The sequence below is a fragment of the Numenius arquata genome, chromosome 9 (assembly GCF_964106895.1).
Source record: "Numenius arquata chromosome 9, bNumArq3.hap1.1, whole genome shotgun sequence".
NCBI classification, from domain to species: Eukaryota; Metazoa; Chordata; class Aves; order Charadriiformes; family Scolopacidae; genus Numenius; species Numenius arquata.
In genome coordinates this window covers 36,792,061-36,811,834 of record NC_133584.1, presented here as the reverse complement: position 1 = coordinate 36,811,834, position 19,774 = coordinate 36,792,061, and the positions used below count along the sequence as shown (strand labels likewise).

Below are 19,774 nucleotides of genomic sequence, written 5' to 3'. Positions count from 1 at the left end.
CTCATCTGCTATTAACTGAATCTCTCACACAAGCTATATAGAATCGCATATATTTTCCTTTACTCTATAGGGAACTCCTGGGAACAGAGCTCTGAGCAGTACCACACTTGCAAATGAGCACCAATGACTCATTTTTCACCCTTTTTTTTTTCTTTTTCCCAACAGGCATTGCAGAATGTGTCCTTTCCTTTATTGTGGCCACCAGTGATGAGATTATGAGATTTTTTAAATTAGATTCACAGATGAGCTTTTATGTATGGTTCGCATCTGTGCATCTTCTTTGGTGCCCTGCAAGTCATTCAGTTATGGACAAGAAAAGAGAAAACGAAAGGGATAAGAGATCCTCCTCTTGCATGGAGGAATCAAAGCACGAGTCTGTGCATTGCAATGTTTTTGGTTACTTATACAAAGCAGGTCTTTAACAAAAGGGCTATAAGATTCAGTGCAAAAAGATCAGGAGACTATAGTAGGACTATTGGCTTCAACTGCCTTCTCCAAGCATGTAGATTCAGAATCTGGAGAAGATCTCCCATCTTGGGTAAACAGGATTAAAAAGGATTCAGCTGAGAATTCAAGTTGCAGGCAATTGAAAATTGAGTCTCGCTTTTCATAAGAAAGGCTTGGGCCAACTCAGGTAACATGAAGAAAGGCTACTTATGGAAAGGTGCGTGTTGAAGTAGGTGCTTCCTTCCAGGACATACTTCTCAAACATCATTGAGAAACGGGAACAAAATCTTAGTCTATTGACTGTGCTAAGGGGCTCCATCTTCCTCTTTCCACTGACTGGAACCACTTGCAAATCCCATCTTGTGTGTTGCACATAAAAAAAAAAAAAAACAAAACATGGAGCATACGCAGGGTTTTATTCAGCAGCCATCCCCAAGGACATAATCCTTTCAGGGAAACCTCGTCTCTAAAATATTCCATGGGCCTGCATGGTAAGTGGGTGTCTGAACGGTGATATTGGGGATCAGCCTAATACCTCTATGTTGGCTTTCACTGGACATTGATACTTGTCTACCCATGGATTTAACTCTCATATTTTAATTTTCCAAACATAAGCACATGAGAATAACTGTATACAGAAGTCCCACTGAATTCAAAAAGGTACACATGCTCATACAACTATGTTTGACTGTTGGGTTTGCAACTAGAATTACTAAACCCAGCTGTTACCAGTGAAAAACTCCCCTTAAACCCAGCATGGGTTTGGAAAGAGTTAAAACTGGAGGACCAACTAATCTAGGTTTCAGGATATTATAAAGCATGGACTTATTCAGTCATTTCATTCATCGTGTACTTTTTTCTGCAAGAATTGTCATTTAAAAATCTCAACACCAAACACTTTTCAACACCTCACATCTTAGGTTGGTGCTAATTTTGCCTGCTTCCCTCTTTGACCAGCTAGAAGTTGGCACTTAACCTCACTGGACTCTTGACCGATCCACAGATGACCTTGCAGGTTAACTTCAGGAAGAGATTAAATGATCATGATCTCATCCGTGTGATGATGCACATGATCTCGTGCATCATCAGATGCACAAAATCTTCCTTTCAGCATAACTTTCTGACAGTAAGTTCCTCCCTCACAACCTTGTAACACACTCTCCCGTGCACCTACCCAAGCATGAATAAACAAGAAAACAAAACATTTTCAAACTGTTTCACGCACAGACTGAAGAAAGCTTATTTTCAGATTTGAGTTCCTTGGAAGTACAGATGTTGTCAACTATAAAACGCATGGGCATAAGGAATTTTGAAGATAACAGCATTTTTTTTTAATTGTTTTTCTTTTAACTCTTAGTATAGCATTAAAGAAGATCCCTGCAGTGTTTTAACATTCTGCATCTCATACATCTGAAAACCCTCTGCTCTACTTAATATTATCGTATACAGTACTTCCTAAACTGCATTTTAAATTTCTTTTTGGGATATACAATATTTCAAGTTCAACTGAGATGTTGTCATTAAACATCTGGAGATTGAAAATACCCTACTGGACAATGAAAAAAACACGTTCCCATAAAACACAACATACAAACCATTTTTTCACAGTTCTAACAAAACGAGATTGTACATAAAAATGTCACAAATAGCTCAGTACATTGGTATGATCAAAATAATATTAAGTCCAGCTGATATTGTCACATATTAAGGGCCAAATCCTGGCTCAATGCGCAGTTGAAGCCTAAACAGATGTTTAGAGAAAAGAATATAAAGCCACACTGACGTGCTATACCGAGAACAATACCATCTGTTAATCTACCTAAGATTCTTGGCCTGAAGTACGTATCTAATTTGCGCTACGGAAGGACCACATGGCCGGTGGTCCTTGGCTCCTGTCCTAGGACACATGTTTGTGGATTTGTCGTGGCCAAGGGCAGCGGAGGCTGAGGAGCAGTGCTCCTTCTGGGCATGACAGTTTTGGCAGGCATCTGTATCTGCTGTGCTGCCAGAATTTGGCCAAGAGTTCAAAATCCTGTACATCTTATTCAGTAGTCCCAGTGAAATCAATGGAACTTTTTTGTGAGTAAGATGAAAAGGATTTGGCCCCCAAAGTTTTTAACCCTTTAAGTAGTAAGAGAGTAGTTTCATTGCACTTAGCCCATCGTTCACAAATAACCCTCTACTCAAAAAAAGAAGATGGTTGTTGACGTTTAGGAAGTGTTGGCTCACGAAGAGAAAAGCGTGCAGCAACATCTGACTACCCATAGCATTTTGGAACTGAATTCCTAAAGGGAAAAAGAGACACTTGCATATGACAATTTCATCCAATGTCTATCTGAGGCCAAAACGATTGTTTCTTCAATTCCTAAATACCATCTAAATGGGTATCTTAGAAACACTAAGTAACTGGAGTCCGTATATCGTTATAACTGGATATGTGTATGTGTGTCTTCATTGGACTGGATGGATAAGCAACTTCATCTAGTAATATTAAAATTTTACAAGAACATATTGGAGCAGATGGATTTTTCCAAAGAGCTTCCTAAATACTTTTATATGGAACACATGGTCATGCCTTTGGGAAAGGAGAAATTTTGTTCCCATCCACAAAAAGCTTTTGGTGACTGGAATGGGCATGAACAGCATTTTGATATTTAAAACAAATTAATTTTACTCTGTTACACAATTCCATGTTTTGTTCTGTGACTGTGGACTTGAATTATGACTGATGAAAATTAAAGGGGATAAAGAATAACTGTATGCAAATTAAATGAATTAAAACTATATGACAGCGCTACTCTGACCAAAAGCCACTGCAACGCAGTATATTCTAATAACACACAGAATCTGGGGTTTAAAATTGTGTAGTCAGGATGCAGACACGAACTCTTATGTTAGAACTGGAAAACAGGACCGAGGACCCCAGAGTTTAATCCCAACCGATGGAGTGAGTGACTTCACCTCTAACGCCGTGTCACGCTCATGCTGACGCTCAATATGTAGCTGCAACAAAGCTACGGAGAGCAGAGTAGGTGTCCTGAAAATGCTTGCCTCGACAATATCTGCACTTAGAGACAATTTTATAGCGTTCCCCTTTTGGAAATGGGGTAAAAATCTGTCTGCCTTGTAACCATTGCTAAGAGCATGCCTTCTCACTGGCACCGGAGCCTGGAGGTGTCAATGATTATCAGAGGAAACTTCATGTGAAGCCTCTATGAATTGGTTAAGGTGAGTGAACTTCTACCCTTTTGCTTATATTAAATGGTTATATTAAATCATTTTAGTTCCCTGTATTGCTTCTTTCCTTCCCCAACAAAGTTCTAAGCATTTTGTGCTGACAGCAGGCCTTTGGTATCAAATTCTCAGGGGACATCATAGGCTGCATATCCCTTTGGCTAAGGGAGTAGGATCTGGTTTCATGCTTAATCCCCCCACTGCGTGCTGAAATCTGGAAGGAAAGTTCTTGGAAGGTTGTCTGAGTTGAGCAAACACTTCACTCTACTCACTGGGAAAACTTCACTGACTTCAAGAGGCACAGCATTAGTCTACCCTTTGGAAAAAACATGAATAAAAGCTCCTCAAAAAATAAATAGGGCTGTAACAAAGTCTTCAAAAGGAGTCATATAGTGGTACACCCGGGAAAAGGTTAGTTTGGGTGATGCTGTCCCTACACCTGGTAAGAAAGATACCTCTTTGTTGCTATTAAGGAAAGTCTCTTCGATTCCATCCAGTTTTCCCATTATTCACCATTTTCCACACATATACCCTACTCTTAAAGGCAGATCCTGCAGTCTTCATTCCATCTTTGTTCCTCTCTCCACTGGGAATTTAGTAGTCAGAAAACTACTGAGTAGGAGGGATGCTCTGTGTATCTTCTCTACTCTTAGACACCATTAGCCCTTGGTGCCTCCTGGCACGGACTGTTTCCAGGTTTTGGCCCTGCTGCGGCAACTTCTAGATCTTTGCATTGGTGAGGACCTCCTTGCATGAGAAGATAACCTGGAGGAACATTCCTACACAGATGGGAAGTGTAGAAACAGAAGAAGACACACTGACTGGCCTTCGTGCCTTCCACCTGGAGTGACAGGAGACTCTCCCTGGCATGAGGAGGAGGATGGGGCAGTGGTCTGCTCCTTGGTGTACGTATGAAGGTAGGAGAGCAATCTGGCACCTGAGGCAGCCCTTGGGACTGGTCCACAATGCTTACAGGAGCCAAGGTGCTTTGTGGGTTCAGGTCTTGAAAGCTACATCACAACATTAGATATGAGATTAAAGGGTTTCATGGCAGAAGATAGGGGTCTCTTTCTAACTTCTGAAGTAGAAAACGTTTTGAGAAATTTTCTGTGAATACCACTGCCCCAAAAGGAAAGCATGCATGTGCTATATGCTGCATTTTGGGTTTTTTTTTTTCTTCTGTTTGTCAAAATAGGAAAAGCTTAGAGAAGGACAAAACTGAGCAACTTTATGATGACGTGGCACATTTCTGGTGTATGCTGAGATTTATTACTAGCAATATTTGACTTTCAATTTGGGTTCTGAAAGCATTTAAAACTCAGTATTAAAAAAGCCTCACAACAATCTTCTGAAGCAAGTTTATCTCTATTTTACAGGTAAGGAAACCAAGGCACAAAGAAATTAAATTATTTGCCACAGATAGTACAGTAAGTCAGTGGCAAAGTCAGGAAAAGAAAGAAATTCTGCAGTTATGGGTTGACTCTCTCTTCCTGCCAAGAAAATTCATCGTATCCCTAATATGCTGTTTCGTGCCACCTGTATTGAAGATCGTGAAAATTATCCAATTTGCGCTGTTAAAATTGTTGCAAAGTCAATGAGTGTTTTCTTCCGTATAAGCACAAAAATACTACTTAAAGGGTTAATTATACTGCTGTGCTGGTAAACATTTTTCCTGATTGCTGGTTAGACCCGTATTTAAATACTGACTGGGACAGAAGAGACTGAGCTGGCCCTGGACTCCCTTGTCTTGGTGTTGGGCATGGATATTGTACAACAGGATACGCCCACTGTGGCCTCGGGCAGCTCATCTTCTTCTGTCCATTCATTGAGATCCGGGTTATAGCACTGAATGCACTTCTTATATTTTTTCTCTATTTCATTCCAGCCACCCACTAAGTAAATCTTCCCGTTAAGGGTGGAGGCGCCAGCCGTACTAACTCCGGTTTGAAGAGGCGCCGCGTAACTCCATTGCCCCGTGTAAGGACTGTAACACTCCACGGGGAGAACGTCCACCCTTTCGGCTCGCCCCCCAAGCTGGGACCCACCCATGACGTAGACCCTCTCCAGAAGGGACACTGCGCAGTGCCACCCCCTTGGGGTGCTGAGGCTGGACTTATCCTGCCAGCTATCTTTGCTGGGGTCGTACATGCACACCGAGCGGGAGTAAGCGTTATTAATGTAACCTCCTGTCACCAGGATGCGACCATCCACCACCGCGCTGGCGTGGCAGCACCTGGGCACCTCCAGGGGGGCCTTCATCTGCCACTGATTAGTGGCGGGCACATAGCACTCCACCGAGGAGAGGCACCCCTCGGAGTTGCGACCGCCCACTGCAAAAAGGAGGCCATTGAACACATTCAGGCTAAAGTGGGTGCGCCGCTGGTTCATGTTGGCCAGGTGAATCCAGGTGTTGAAACGAGGATCGTATCTGGAAGCATTAAAAAAAGAGGGTAACTGTCTCACATACCGCTCTGCTAAATTCTGCAGTCCTGTCTCCGTCCCACGACTGCTGCAGCTGCGCAGCTGCTAAAATTTTAGTTATTTATTTAGCCCATTATAAGTCAGTGGAATTAAATTGGTATTCCGGGTTAAATTTCCAAGTAAATTTAGCTTTTGATTTGAGAAAAAAATGTGTTTGTATCATTCAAAGCTGGTATTATTTCAATGAAGTAAATCTGACTCTTCTCTGTAATTCTGTTATTATTGTATAATAACCTCATTAGAATATTGGAAAGAGATACTTTCAATTGTATGTTGAAATTTTAGAAGCTCTTGCAATTTACACCTACAGCAAAGATGTCCAAATTTACTCAAAGGGTTTTAAAAAATGTTAGGTGGTGATTTATACTTCCATCTTTTTAGTACTTTCTAAATGGTAAGTATTCTTTCCCTGCCACTCATACGGGGCAAGAATTATGTGGAAAGAACATCTTTGCTTCCTAACACCGTACCTATCTGAAATAACATCCTCTGTTGCTGACATTTAAATGAGCAATATTGAAGTAGGAAATAGCAAATTATGCCTCCTGAAGGAGCTGAATGAGGTACATTAGTAGACCCACACATTTCTCCTGTTGCATGCCATTGTTTGTAGATACTCTGTAGATAAAAAGCTGAGTTGTCTCACCTCCAGCCTTTGCTTCAAGCTATTGTGTGTCATCAGCTTTTAGGCTGAACTATTTAAAAATTAGCGCCATCCATCTGACTACTGCACGTTAGCTATGAATTCTTCTGACCTTGCTATCACCAGTGCAGTCCTCAGATGACTATAGATAGGAACTGTAATATTTCAGCAGTGAGGTATTATTTGGAGCACACTGTAGAAGAGAAATACAGCCTTCCAAGAGACAGGTGGCATTGTTTCTAAAATCTCAGTAAATAAAAGAGTTAGTTATTCTTTAGAGGATATGAAATTCAGCACAAAAGCTGTTGAAAATATGGTGGGTGGTGCATAGAAAGTCGAGATTATAATACGTAAAAGGTGGTTTGCGGAACTTTCTGTGAGGCATCAGAAGCTCCTGAAATTTAAAAGTCTCACCTTGACTGATTTGGTGCATTTTTAATGGTACCTTAGAACATCCAAGAGCTTCCTATTTACATTTCTATTCACTTCCTCCACTCAGAGGAAGTTTCCTCCGTCTTCCTCGCTCCTCATTGTGCATGTGTAACCATGGTGAAGTTTTTGCCTAACTTCAGTTGCATATTTCTGTTCATTCAAACTTTACTATAGAATAGCATCCATACCTCCCCAACCCTGTCCCCCTTTCTATTTATCTGAGCAGTTCACGCTGCGCATCACAAACCAGCTTGGTCTATCTGCCTGCGTTGGTTGGAATGGATCTCTCTCCAGCCCTCCTCAATAAACAACCAGTTACCTGCAGAAATTGCTGACTGCATGCTTGGCTTGGTTCCTTGCATCGTTCTGGTCTTCCCCACCAGCCACATAGAGAAATCCATCCATCACTGTCACACACTGATTAAAACTTTTAGCAGGCATTTCACTCAGCTTCTTCCATCCGTTTTCAGGATCTCGGTACAAGATGTCTCTGCTAAGAGACTTTTCTGTTAGCGCAGGGCGTCCCCCTACAGTAACTAAGACTCTGAAACCTCCACGGATCCTCGTTCTTCTGGACTGCAGTGTATTCTGGTGGTAGGGAAGCAAATGATAGTTCATGGCATCCACTAGGAGCTTATGGCAGTCAGCATCTTGCATCATTCTCGGCACGGTTTGAACATAATTGACAAGGTCTTGGGCTGAGATGGTACCAAAACGGATGTTACCTAAGAGATCGGCAGCAAACTTTACTCTTTTTTGGTCAAATTCCAGCCATTTTATTGCAATCTGGAATGCAACAATTTCAGAAGGCAACTGCAAGTCGTCATCTGCAAGAAGTTCATTAATCTGATCAAAAGTAAGTTTTAAGAACTGATCCGTTTCTGAAAATTCAATGAAGTTGTCTCTAATAAATTTGTGCGCTGCTTCCTTGGTTGTTTTCAGTCCATATGTTTCTGCAATATTGGCAATGTACATACAATTCTCGACATTGATTTCTTGGATTAGAAAATCACAGCACATCTTTACAAGGGTGTGAATCTGCAGATAAATTGCTGTGGAAATAATACTACCTATTGTATAAAGCGAGAGAGTAAGTTTTCCAGTGTAAGCATAGGTGATAACAGTAGCTAGACCCAATGGGGATATGTCGTTGAGGTCTACTCGTTGAGTGGAGGGATCTTTCTTTAAGATGTTGTGAAAGTAGTCACTGCTTGATGCCATCACCACCTTATGAACGCTGAAGGATTTGGTTTTGGTACTGATAGTCAAATCGCAAAGAAAATTTTCTTGTCTCATTCTGCTTAGACCTTCCAAGAGATTTGGGCTATATGATGGGTCAGAAACTTCAGATGAGATGCAGCTGAAACCATTTCCTCCATCTAAGAGTCCATTCAAGCCATTTAGTTTACTGAGGGGGCCATCTTCCACAATGATAGTCATTTCATTGATATCTGCTTTGTTCTTCTTCACATTCTTCTTCTTGGGGGCCATGACTGCAATGAAATATTACAGCCAAGAGCTTGCTAAAAATAAAATTAAAACATTTAGAGTGACACTGCAGTTTTGAAATTTAGTAGCAGGGTGATTATGCAACAAATCTAACCTTTGTCAACATATATAAATGCCACAAAACCACAACAGACAGGATAATCTATCTTCCCAAGAACTATTATGCTGTCCTAGATTGTAGTGTGGATGCTTGTTAATAAAAATGGATACACAAATTGTGAGGAATACACCTACAACACCTAAAAAGAATTCTTTTTTTTTTTCAATAACAAGGTTATAAAAATAACATTCCCCTATTGTCACCATATTTGAAGAGTTAAATTCTCTTCCTAAACATTAAATGAGTTTGCCAGAGTGTAAAGTCTTTTAAATAGTCATTTAAATCAACCAGGCTCGAGGTATGAATTCGTTAGTCTGAAGCATAGAAAAGATATGGGCCCCCAACTTTGTTCATCCTTACTCCAGGGCTAGTACAGACTTGCAGGTGAGTTCAAAATTTGATCAGGCAATATTGAAAGTGGGATAAATTCTTTAAAAAAACAAGAAACATAAGACATAAAGACAAAGTGAATTTTAGCATGATGTAATGTTGATTTTAGATTTAGTATCTGCTCCAAATTGCTTCCAGGTTTTTGTAACGTTTGATTTTCTAGACTGATAATATTCTGCTTCCCACGTCAGATTCACAAATACGTTCTACTCCTGGTACACTTGGCTTGCTTTTCAGTATCAGTAATTTGAAACATAATCCTACATAGAGGATTTTGTCTAACTTTTAGTTGAAAAAAAGGTCGTGCAAACACTAGGAGGATGTGGTGTTTTAAACAAGTTCTGTACGCGTGAAGGTTAATAATTACTCCCATTATGTTAGATCGGATAATTCGAATTTGACTTATCAACTCTAGGCAAGATCCAGCTCTTGCTGAAATGAAGGGCCAAGTTTTTGTCAAATGCAATGTCAGATGGCCCCTAAGTAATTTTCCAAGGAGATATTTCAGATAAATATATGCATATGCAAGTACACCTTGAAGGAAAGCACTGATCTTCAATAACACAGTTAAAACAGAATTGCTGACATCAGCATTCAACTATGTTCAAATAGAATCATAGAATCATAGAATCATCTAGGTTGGAAGGGACCTTCAAGATCATCTAGTCCAAACATCAACCTAACTCTGATAAAAACCATCACTAAACCATGTCACTAAGCACCATGTCAACCCGTCTTTTAAATACCTCCAGGGATGGTGCTTCAACCACCTCCCCGGGCAGCCCATTCCAATGTCTGATAACCCTTTCAGTGTAAAAATTTTGCCTAATATCCAACCTGAACCTCCCCTGGTGCAACTTGAGGCCGTTTCCTCTTGTCCTGTCGCCTGTGACTTGGGAGAAGAGACCGACCCCCCCTGGCTACCCCCTCCTTTCAGGGAGTTGTAGAGAGCAATAAGGTCTCCCCTCAGCCTCCTTTTCTCTAGGTTGAACAACTCCAGCTCCATCAGCTTCTCCTCAGAAGACTTAAATATAGCATTTATATTCAATATATCCATTGATTTTAAAACCATTTACACCAGCTAATTTTCTTTGAGATCCTTGCGCTCATTCATGAAGAAATGCTACCGAACGATAAAACAAACGACTGGCTTATTTTAGGTAACTTAAGAGAAAACTCCAGTAATGTTTCAATTTAAAATCTCAGCACATCAATTTTTCCTTAAGCACACAGCACGTAACAAAATGGTAATTTAATTACAGAAAGGAATGGTTGCTGCCTGGGAGCAACCAGGATTTTTTTTTTTTATTTTTTTTTTTTTGCTGCTGGGTGACGACCATGCGCAGAGCAGGCGAGGGAGAAGGCCATGTGTGCCCAAAGTGTCACTGACGTGAGCCGCGATCCCCAAAATGTCAGTGTGCCAGCGCGGGCGGGGGGTCAGCTGCTGCCCGGCTCCCCCCGCGCCGGCTGCATTCCAGGAGCTCCATCTGTTGAGACCGATCAGAGTCACCTCCCAGAATAGCAACCTCCCAGCGGCTTGCCATTTTAAGACAGGTCCAACCGAAGGTGTAGCTGGTGTTTTAGTAGACTTTGGTGGTTTAATGCAACTTTTTGGCAAAAAAAAAGCTACGCTATCCCAAGCGTCATGTATGTTTATTGACACAGAATAGAAGCAAAATGAAACTTCTGGATGCTTTTGTATGCTACCCGCGTATTGATAGCTCTGCATATTAATAGCTTTATAGCTGGCAAGGGCATGTTCTTTTGGCAGTCATATTTGTGTTTCTAAATATTTTTAGAGACCCATAACTTAAAAATTTTAATACCTGCAGCACTTAATGTTTATTGCCTCGCTGCGTCATTGCAGAGCTCATTTAAATATGTGACATTTTAAGCATTTTAAGTGGACATAAAAACGTCCACTCTCCAAAGTTTTTTCCTGAAAAACACTTTTCCATCGGCAGAAATAGCAGCAGCTGGTTTAGTGTACAAGCACGTAAGTGACAGGACATGCAAAACCAGTGAAACAAATCAAACGATCCTATCATAAATCCAAGTTACTGACCTTTGAAAACCCCGGGTGATCTGGTTTGCTATAGCTGTTTGCTTCCACCTAATTCATTTTAGCTTAAGAACAACTCATGCCAAAGGACGCTCAGGGTCCCAAAACAATGCATTCAACCAACCAACCTTCCCCCCTCCTTTAAAATGTTACTTCTAACCACTATCAAAGAGAGGAGTTAAAGACCCCTTACCCTCCTCAGAAAAATGGTGTTCCAGTGCTGTCCAAGACGCTGTCAGTGAAAATGCCTCTTCCTTGGAAAAAATGAGAAGACAAAAAGAGAGGAAATGTGGTAAGAAGGAGAGAGAAAGATCAGAGGCCACTTGGTAAGTCCCAGCTTGTGGTTTCCAGCATGAGGCTTTGCTGTCACAGCGAGCAAAAGAGACCGCAGCCTGTGCTCGGGTGCTCTTTAAAATGACCCCTCCTCTCTGTGCCTTGCTCCCTGCCTCTGCCCAGCCACGGGAGCTCAGCCTCCCGGGCTGCCTGACCTCTGGAAACCAGGGGGACAAGCCTGGACCCTCCAAATGCACAGGTACAAAGGAGGAAAGGGAGGGGAATGTGAAGATGGTAGGTAGATCCACGGCAGGTAACAATTGTCCCATGTAAGTGCGGACCACTGGGTTCCCCACCTAAAAACTGGGTGCCTGGGCGAAAGCCAGTATGCGTGGGGAGGGGGACAGGTTTAGATTGGACATAAGGACAATATTTTTTACAATGAGAGTGGTGAGACAACTGGAACAGGTTGCCTAGAGAAGCTGTGGATGCTGCTGGAAATGTTCAAGGGTCAGGATGGATGGGGCTTTGAGCAAACCTGACCTAGTGAAAGATATCCCGTGGCACGGCGTTTGGACCGGATGATCTTTGAAGGTCCCTTCCAACCCAAACCGTTCTGTGATTATATTATTCTATGATCTGAAGTAACAAGCAGGAAATGCCAGGGAAAAGGTGGCACTTCAGTTCCACTTTCTTAGGATTTTGGTGCTTAGCTCTGGGCAGAGGGAAGAAGACCGGCTGATGGGGATTCACAGCCATGTCCTACTTCTTGGAATTAGGTTGCTGCTTCCGTAAAGACTTGCCTCAGCTTTCCAGGATACTGCCTTACATCCCCTGATGTATTTGCAGAGAGATGTGAACTTTCATCTTCTGTCTTCCAAAGCAGGCATCCTAACTTGTGGGTTATACCATACACTGGAGTAGTTTACCTCCACCTCCTGCCAGTCAGCCTCAGGAATACTATAAAGCCAAACCTCCACATCCCAGGAGAATTTCATCCCACAGGAGAGATAAAAGGGGTGTGAGCGAGCGCACTGGAAGAGAAGGATAATTGGGGAAGTGGAAGTCAGGGGAAGGGAAGATTTTTCTCTTGGCTGTACTTTGTGTTATGCTTCATCTGGTAGATTTATTGGATTACCTGCAGCTCGGATGGGTTATTACATCTACTGTGGCAAAGTAACACTTGTTTTGAACAAAAGGCCACCTCTGTGCTAGCAGAGTTACAAAACGTTATGAGATAAAAATGAAAAAAAATAGAATAGGGAATTAGAGTCAATCAAACGTGTGGAATTAGAGTGAAGGAGAGGGATGTAAAGCCAAGACCTCCCAATAGCAACAAGGTAAGAAGCTTTGCTTATGAAAAACGGGGTCACAGCTGTGAAAAATTAAGGACAAGGTCTTATTTTAAGACAAATTTTAGGAATTTCTCCTTACTATACTATGTATTTTTTTTCTCATGTGTAGATTCCTATTGCCTCAAATATACAACTCAGTATAATGTCAATTTAATATGTAGGATGACATCCTATCATCATCTTCATACATTTCAATATATTTTAGTTTACCAATTCAATCTAATTATAAAACTTGTTACATAAACAGTTATCCATAACTTTTTCTTGTAGCTCTGCCTTAAAAGGATCAGCAGTAATCATTTTTACACAATGAATATATTCCCCACCGTGTTTCATGAGTTTGAAGAACTTGTAAAAAGTAGTTTTTGTAGATGGAACAGACCTATTTCTGAAACAAGACTCCCAAACATACACATACTGCCGAACCCGAGTTACTCAGTGTTCCTTTTTCTAACACTTCATGCCCAGACTTTTATCAATTTTTATAACTTTAAGATGTCCTAAAATGCCAATATTTTTCAGAGAAAGTATATCTATTTTTCTTTTGTTATTTTTCAGTTAGATTTTTTTGATACAGGGGACTCTTCTTCTACAGAATGAATACACTGTCATGAGCTGTAGAAAATAAGATTATTCTAATTTTCATACCATATCTTTAAGGTTTACAATTTTACATTGTAAAATAAATTTAAGCCTTATTCAGTCTCTACAAATGTGTCTCCAACATGCTTATATGATTCACTGTTGAAAAAACCACACAAACGACAACAGGGAAATATCCCCACTGAAAATACAAACCTAATTTCTAATTTCCAGAAAACGCCGAACATGCCTTGAGCTGTGCAGAACAGAGATAACCATCTTGTGGGGCATGCCTCGACGTCTCAGTGTATAACGCTGACACAATCAAACATCTCTCATACTCCTGACACTTTGGTTGTACATTAGGGGAAAAAAAAAAACCACCACAAAACCTTTAGTTACTTGGTCTTCAAGATCAGAGGACAACTGACCGCACGCGTGGCCATTACACGGCATGTTAGCCGGTCTTGGAACTAGTCATTCTCGTTTTCCATTAACTTGCACACAACGAAGTCTTTCAAAAAATAGACAGTCCCAGGATTAGCTGCAGATCATGATATATTTTTTAAAACCAAACTTTCATTTAATACATTTTTTAATTTTCATACATTTTTAACATTATTTCAGGGCTTAACATTATTATAACAGGGCTTTGAGCAACCTGCTCTAGTGGAGGTGTCCCTGCCCATGGCAGGGGGGTTGGAACTAGATGATCTTTAAGGTCCCTTCCAACTCTAACCATTCTATGATTCTACAATTATTTCCTTTATATCTTGAAGATGACCTCTTATCTTTTTGCTTATTTCCTCTCCAATGACATAGAAATTAATTACTATAAAATATTTTTATATTGGTTGAAGTCCTTGCAATAAAGTTATCAATTATCTTCACAGTTAAAAGAGGGGGTAGTATATTCTTTGGCAATATCCTAGGCCTGTCAAAATGCATCCTTTTAGATATGAGTGAATCTTGGGGAAAAAACATTTAATTTGCTCCATAATAAACTGGTCTGTGTGAGTGACTAAAGACAATTCTATCAATCCATGCAGCCATAGCAGGTCATGTAGTAATGTTTTAACACTTTTAGTGGAAAAAAAGTGCAAACATTTAAAGAGGTTTGCTCTTAGCCCAATAAACAAGAATAATTGTTAATATTTGCTCCACATGCGTGAGTCAGAATCAGCAATAGGGAAAGTTCTTGTATCACCAAAGATAGGCCTTAAGGCAATTATAACCATCTTTTCTAATCAATACGCAACCATTACTGCACTCCTTCTGGAAAACGTAAAGCCTTTTCTTTGAAGCCAGCATGCTTTGATTTGTCAGTGGGATGCAAGTGTCACAGCGATGGCCGCGTGGATATCTACCTTGGTCAACTAAAGATGCCAGTAAAACTCAGGCTCAGCTTTAGACAGTGACTGCTTTGTTTGCTCTGAGCACTTTGTGTATACACAGCCAAATACTATGCACCCCCAAAGCCCATACTTATTTCACTATAATAAATAGTTCCCAAAAATATCTTTAAATGCATTAATCTGAATGTATTGAGTAATCACACCAATAAAGCCTTTAGGAAGACTGAAGGTCCTTATGCAGATTGAAGATAACTGTAAAAGCAGACTGAATTTTAGTGGGAACCACAGTCTTTTCAGATAGAAAAGAAGCCGGTTTTCCTTTTAAGCTGCTGAATAAACATACAAACTACTATTTAGGATCAAATGCACAGGCCCTGATTTCACAGAAGGTGGCTTTGAGGAACTGTGTTCAGCAAGACACCCAACCCCAGGTGGGTCACTCAGACCTCCCCCTCGAGGCCAACCTCCCCCAGTACTCGATCACTCGCTCCCAGTTCATTGCCTGATTTTTCCCAGCCAAGCCTCTCGCATCGATCCACCCCCTGAAACTCTCACCCTGCTCTTCTCCTTAGCTCATAAAAAGCCTATTTCTCTTTCCAGTTTCACTCTCTCCTCAGTGTTATGGTTTGAGAGAACCCGTAACAACCTATTGTCGATAGACAATTATTCTATCACCCGATGACCTCTCCCCACCCGGAAAGGGGAATCAGGGAACACAAAGAAACACAAGGGTTGAAATATAAATAGATTTAATAGACTAAGAACAAATAATTAACAATAATACTAAAGAACCAGTATTAATCCTGATACTGATATAAGATATACAGGAATTATACTCAGCCATCTATATCAGCAGGAAGCTGTGCACTCCCAGCAGTGGACAGCAAGTATCGGACACTGGGAGCGCAATGGCTTCAGGAGGAAGGGAAAGGCTCAGGGCTCCGGCACCGGGGCAAGGAGTTGTCTGGACCCGCCGCCATCAGGGAGAGAGAGCCCGTTACGCAGCAAACTTTTCTAATTTATATTGAATGTGATGTTCATGGTATGGAATACTCCTGTTGGCCAGCCTCGGTCAAATGCCCAGGCCTTGCTCCTCCTTGTCCCTGCACCTGGCAAGGCTCGAAAACACTAACCTTGAATCCCACGGAGCCTGGCTGGCTATAAAGTAAATATTTTCACAAATTCAGACACTAGAGTCTTCTAGAAGTGCAATTTTCCCCAGCATTAGAAGAAAAGTTAGTCCTGTGTCTCTCAACCCAGGACACTCAGAAACTCACCGAGCGCCGGCGGACGGTGGGGATGACATGAGAGTTTGCAAGCCTGGGAGAGGAGCTGATGGCACAACACAGCTCTCGAGCATGTAGTGACAGAGCGACTATCGGAGCTATATTCCTGTGTGTGGCAACCCCAGTTCTTCCTAACAGGACTCCCGCTTCGATGCCAAACAAACAAATCCTCATAATGATCATCATTGGCCAGCAATTTCGAAGGACCAAGTAAATTTGGAATTCTTTCCTCTGCCAAAGTTATGGCAGGCGACATAAGAAACGCCACCGTTAGATCTGGGCTAGAAACATTTTTCTTGTTCTAGAAAAGTTTTTGACTTTTTAAATGTTTTATTCTTCTTCACTGGCATGAAATCATGATCTTTCAGAACAACAGGGCAGAAGTGCAGCAAGGAGATTTTCCTCATCCCAGAAAACCCAGTAACTTGATAATTAAGGCTCTCAAACAACATATAGGAAACCCAGCTTCAATCGCATAATCCATAAGAAAATCTGAGTCTCGACTTCCCTACTCAACAATGACTTTAACCATAATGCTGGTGTGGGCTGAATCTCTTCCAAGATTTCTACTGCATAAATGCCACTTTGCATAAGTAATTTCATGTTATTAGGGCCAGAAAAATAAAGAAAGAGCAACTAGTTGTGGATGGCCGATTTTAAGGCAGCGGTGATGAAGTCTCTACACGCTGAGGAGACGAGTTAATTATTTCTGTGAAATAAAAGATGAGCATAGGAACTGGAGAGCCAGTCTGCAATGGGGACCTAGATCTGGTTTTTTCCATACCTGACCTGAGTGCCCTACGTACTGTATCGCCCTACCAGCTATTTTGGTTTCTCTCCTGATAAATTTGCTACATGCCGTGCCAAGCTGTAACAAGATCTATTTTGCAATAGTGACTCTAACATGCAAATACCAGACTTTTGCCTACTTAAAATTCCCCTGTAATTCAGACTGGTCACACTCTTGTTAACATTTCCCCCAAACACTGCTCTGAAGAGTCAAAGGTGTTCTATGTATCTATTTTAATTATTATATTTTACATTAACTTCCAAGGAGATAATGCAAACCCAGAGTTTTTTTTAGGAGGGACTCATTCGGCTTGGGAGTCTTCCGTGCACATGCTCAGCCCCAGCGAGCTCCATGGCAGAGATCCTGTTTCAGCTACGCAGCACCAAAGACCGATTCCCTGCCCTACGTTTTTTGTGCCCTTAGGTAAACCACAGAGGAGCCACACTGAAAGTCGTGGGGCCCAAAAGCGCTCTGTCCCCCTCAAAAAAAAAAAAAAAAAAAAAAAGCGCTAGACATCAGGCTTTCAGTAAAACCGAAACAAAAGAAGAGGGTGCCCTCTTCAGCCTGAGTGCTGCCTTCACCTGCAAGTTAGGACCACAAGAGCATGCCTGTGGGCACAGTCAGAGAATCATAGAATGGTTAGAGTTGGAAGGGACCTTAAAGATCGAGTTCCAACCCCCCGGCCGTGGGCAGGGACACCTCCAGTAGAGCAGGTTGCTCAAAGCCCCATCCGGCCTGGCCTTGAACCCCTCCAGGCATGGGGCATCCACAGCTTCTCTGGGCAACCTGTTCCAGTGCCTCACCACCCTCACAGTAAAGAATTTCTTCCTAATATCTAATCTAAATCTCCCCTCTTCCAATTTAAAACCATTACCCCTTGTCCTGTTCATAGGCTTGGCCTTGCTATCAGTACAGGTCAGGGGTTGACCTGCTGGAAAGCAGCTCTGCAGAGAGTGACCTGGGAGTCCTGGTGGACAACAAGTTGACCGTGAGGCAGCCCTAGTGGCCAAGAAGGCCAATGGTCTCCTGGGGTGCATTAAAAAGAGCATGGCCAGCACGTCGAGGAAGATTATCCTCCCCCTTTACTCTGCCCTAGTGAGGCCACATCTGGAGTATTGTGTCCAGTTCGGGGCTTCCCAGTTCAAGAAAGACAAGGAACTGTTGGAGAAAGTCCACTGGAGGGCTACAAAGATGATCAGGGGACTGGAGCACCTCTCTTATGAAGAAAGGCTGAGAGACCTGGTTTTGTTTAGCCTGCAGAAGACTGAGAGGGAATATCATCAATGCTTACGAATATCTAAAGGGCGAGTGTCAATACGATGGGGCCAGATTCTTCTCAGTGGAGGCTGGCAACAGGACAAGCAGCAATGGGCTCAAGCTGGAACACAGGAAATTCCGTCTGAACACGAGGAAAAACTTCTTTCCCGTGATGCTGGCATAGCACTGGAACAGACTTCCCAGAGAGGGTGTGGAGTCTCCATCTCTGGAGATATTCAAAACTCGCCTGGATGCGTTCCCGTCCAACCTGCTCTGGGTGACCCTGCTTTGGCAGGGGGGGTGGACTAGATGATCTCCAGAGGTCCCATCCAACCTGCTCTGGGTGACCCTGCTTTGGCAGGGGGGTTGGACTAGATGATCTCCAGAGGTCCCATCCAACCTGCTCTGGGTGACCCTGCTTTGGCAGGGGAGTTGGACTAGATGATCTCCAGAGGTCCCTTCCAACCCCTACCATTCTGTGATTCTGCGGTCAGCCAACAGCCCAGCAGGGAACAGTCACTTTAGGTCAGGCCCTGCTGGCTGTGCCTGCCTACATGGGGCTGCTGACCAGAGCTCGGGCCTGGCCCCAGGACACGGCTGCCTGCACTGCCTGTCAGCAGGGCCCCAGCATGGTTTGGATCCTGACCATAGACCCCTGCCCATGAAACCATAGAATCACAGAATGCTTTGGGTTGGAAGGGACCTTAAAGATCACCAAGTTCCAACCCCCCTGCCATGGGCAGGGACACCTCCACTAGAGCAGGTTGCTCAAAGCCCCATCCAGCCTGGCCTTGAACACCTCCAGGGATGGGGCATACACAGCTTCCCTGGAAAACCTGTTCCAGCATCTCACCACCCTCATAGTGAAAAATTTCTTCCTGATACCTAATCTAAATCTCCCCTCTTCCAATTTGAAGCCATTACCCCTCACCCCACCACTACACTCCCTGATAAAGAGTCCCTCTCCATCTCTCCTGTAGTCCCCTTTAGGGACTGGAAGGCTGCTATAAGGTCTCCCCGGAGCCTTCTCCAGGCTGAACAACCCCAACTCTCTCAGCCTGTCCTCACAGGAGAGGTGCTCCATCCCTCTGATCATCTTCGTGGCCCTCCTCTGGACCCGCTCCAACAGGTCCATGTCTTTCCTGTGCTGAGGGCTCCAGAGCTGGACACAGGACTCCAGGTGGGGTCTCACGAGAGTGGAGCAGAAGGGCAGAACCACCTCCCTCGAACTGCTGGCCACACTTATTTGGATGCAGCCCAGGATGTGTTTGGCTTTCTGGGCTGTGAGTGCACATTGCCGGCTCATGTTGAGCCTCCCATCAACCAACACCCCCAAGTCCTGAGAAGCAGGGCTGCTCTCAAGCCATTCTCCAGGGAAAAGCTCAGAGGCCGCCCCGGGGCAGCGCTCCCCTCGGGTGAGCAGCCTGGGGCGGATCGGAGGGAGGGCGGGCGGCGCGGCGAGGGGCAGAAAGCTGAGGGGGGAGCTGAGGAAATACCGGGCACCGCTGGGCTGGAGCCCGGCGGGGACCAGCAGAGGCGCCACCGCCCGCCCGCTCCCCTGCAGCGGGCCCGGGCCGC

The 19,774-nt window shown here is 43.0% G+C and overlaps 1 protein-coding gene across 1 annotated transcript; it reads right to left on the bottom strand.

Moving 5' to 3' along the window:
* Positions 1-1,032: 1,032 nt before the first annotated feature.
* Positions 1,033-11,714, bottom strand: KLHL31 (kelch like family member 31). The gene is made up of 3 exons (XM_074154059.1): positions 11,492-11,714; positions 7,557-8,760; positions 1,033-6,109 (listed from the first exon to the last, which is right to left on the bottom strand). The coding sequence occupies exons 2-3, from the start codon at positions 8,726-8,728 to the stop codon at positions 5,377-5,379; spliced, it is 1,905 nt and encodes a 634-aa protein (XP_074010160.1). The 5' UTR covers positions 8,729-8,760; positions 11,492-11,714; the 3' UTR covers positions 1,033-5,376.
* Positions 11,715-19,774: the final 8,060 nt, after the last annotated feature.

Excerpts from the sequence above, each read along its gene's own strand:
- KLHL31 (XM_074154059.1), bottom strand. The coding sequence starts at position 8,728 with ATGGCCCCCAAGAAGAAGAATGTGAAGAAGAACAAAGCAGATATCAAT. Across the intron at positions 6,110-7,556 it reads GCAGTCAGCAATTTCTGCAG|ATACGATCCTCGTTTCAACA; the intron begins GTAACTGGTTGT and ends TAATGCTTCCAG.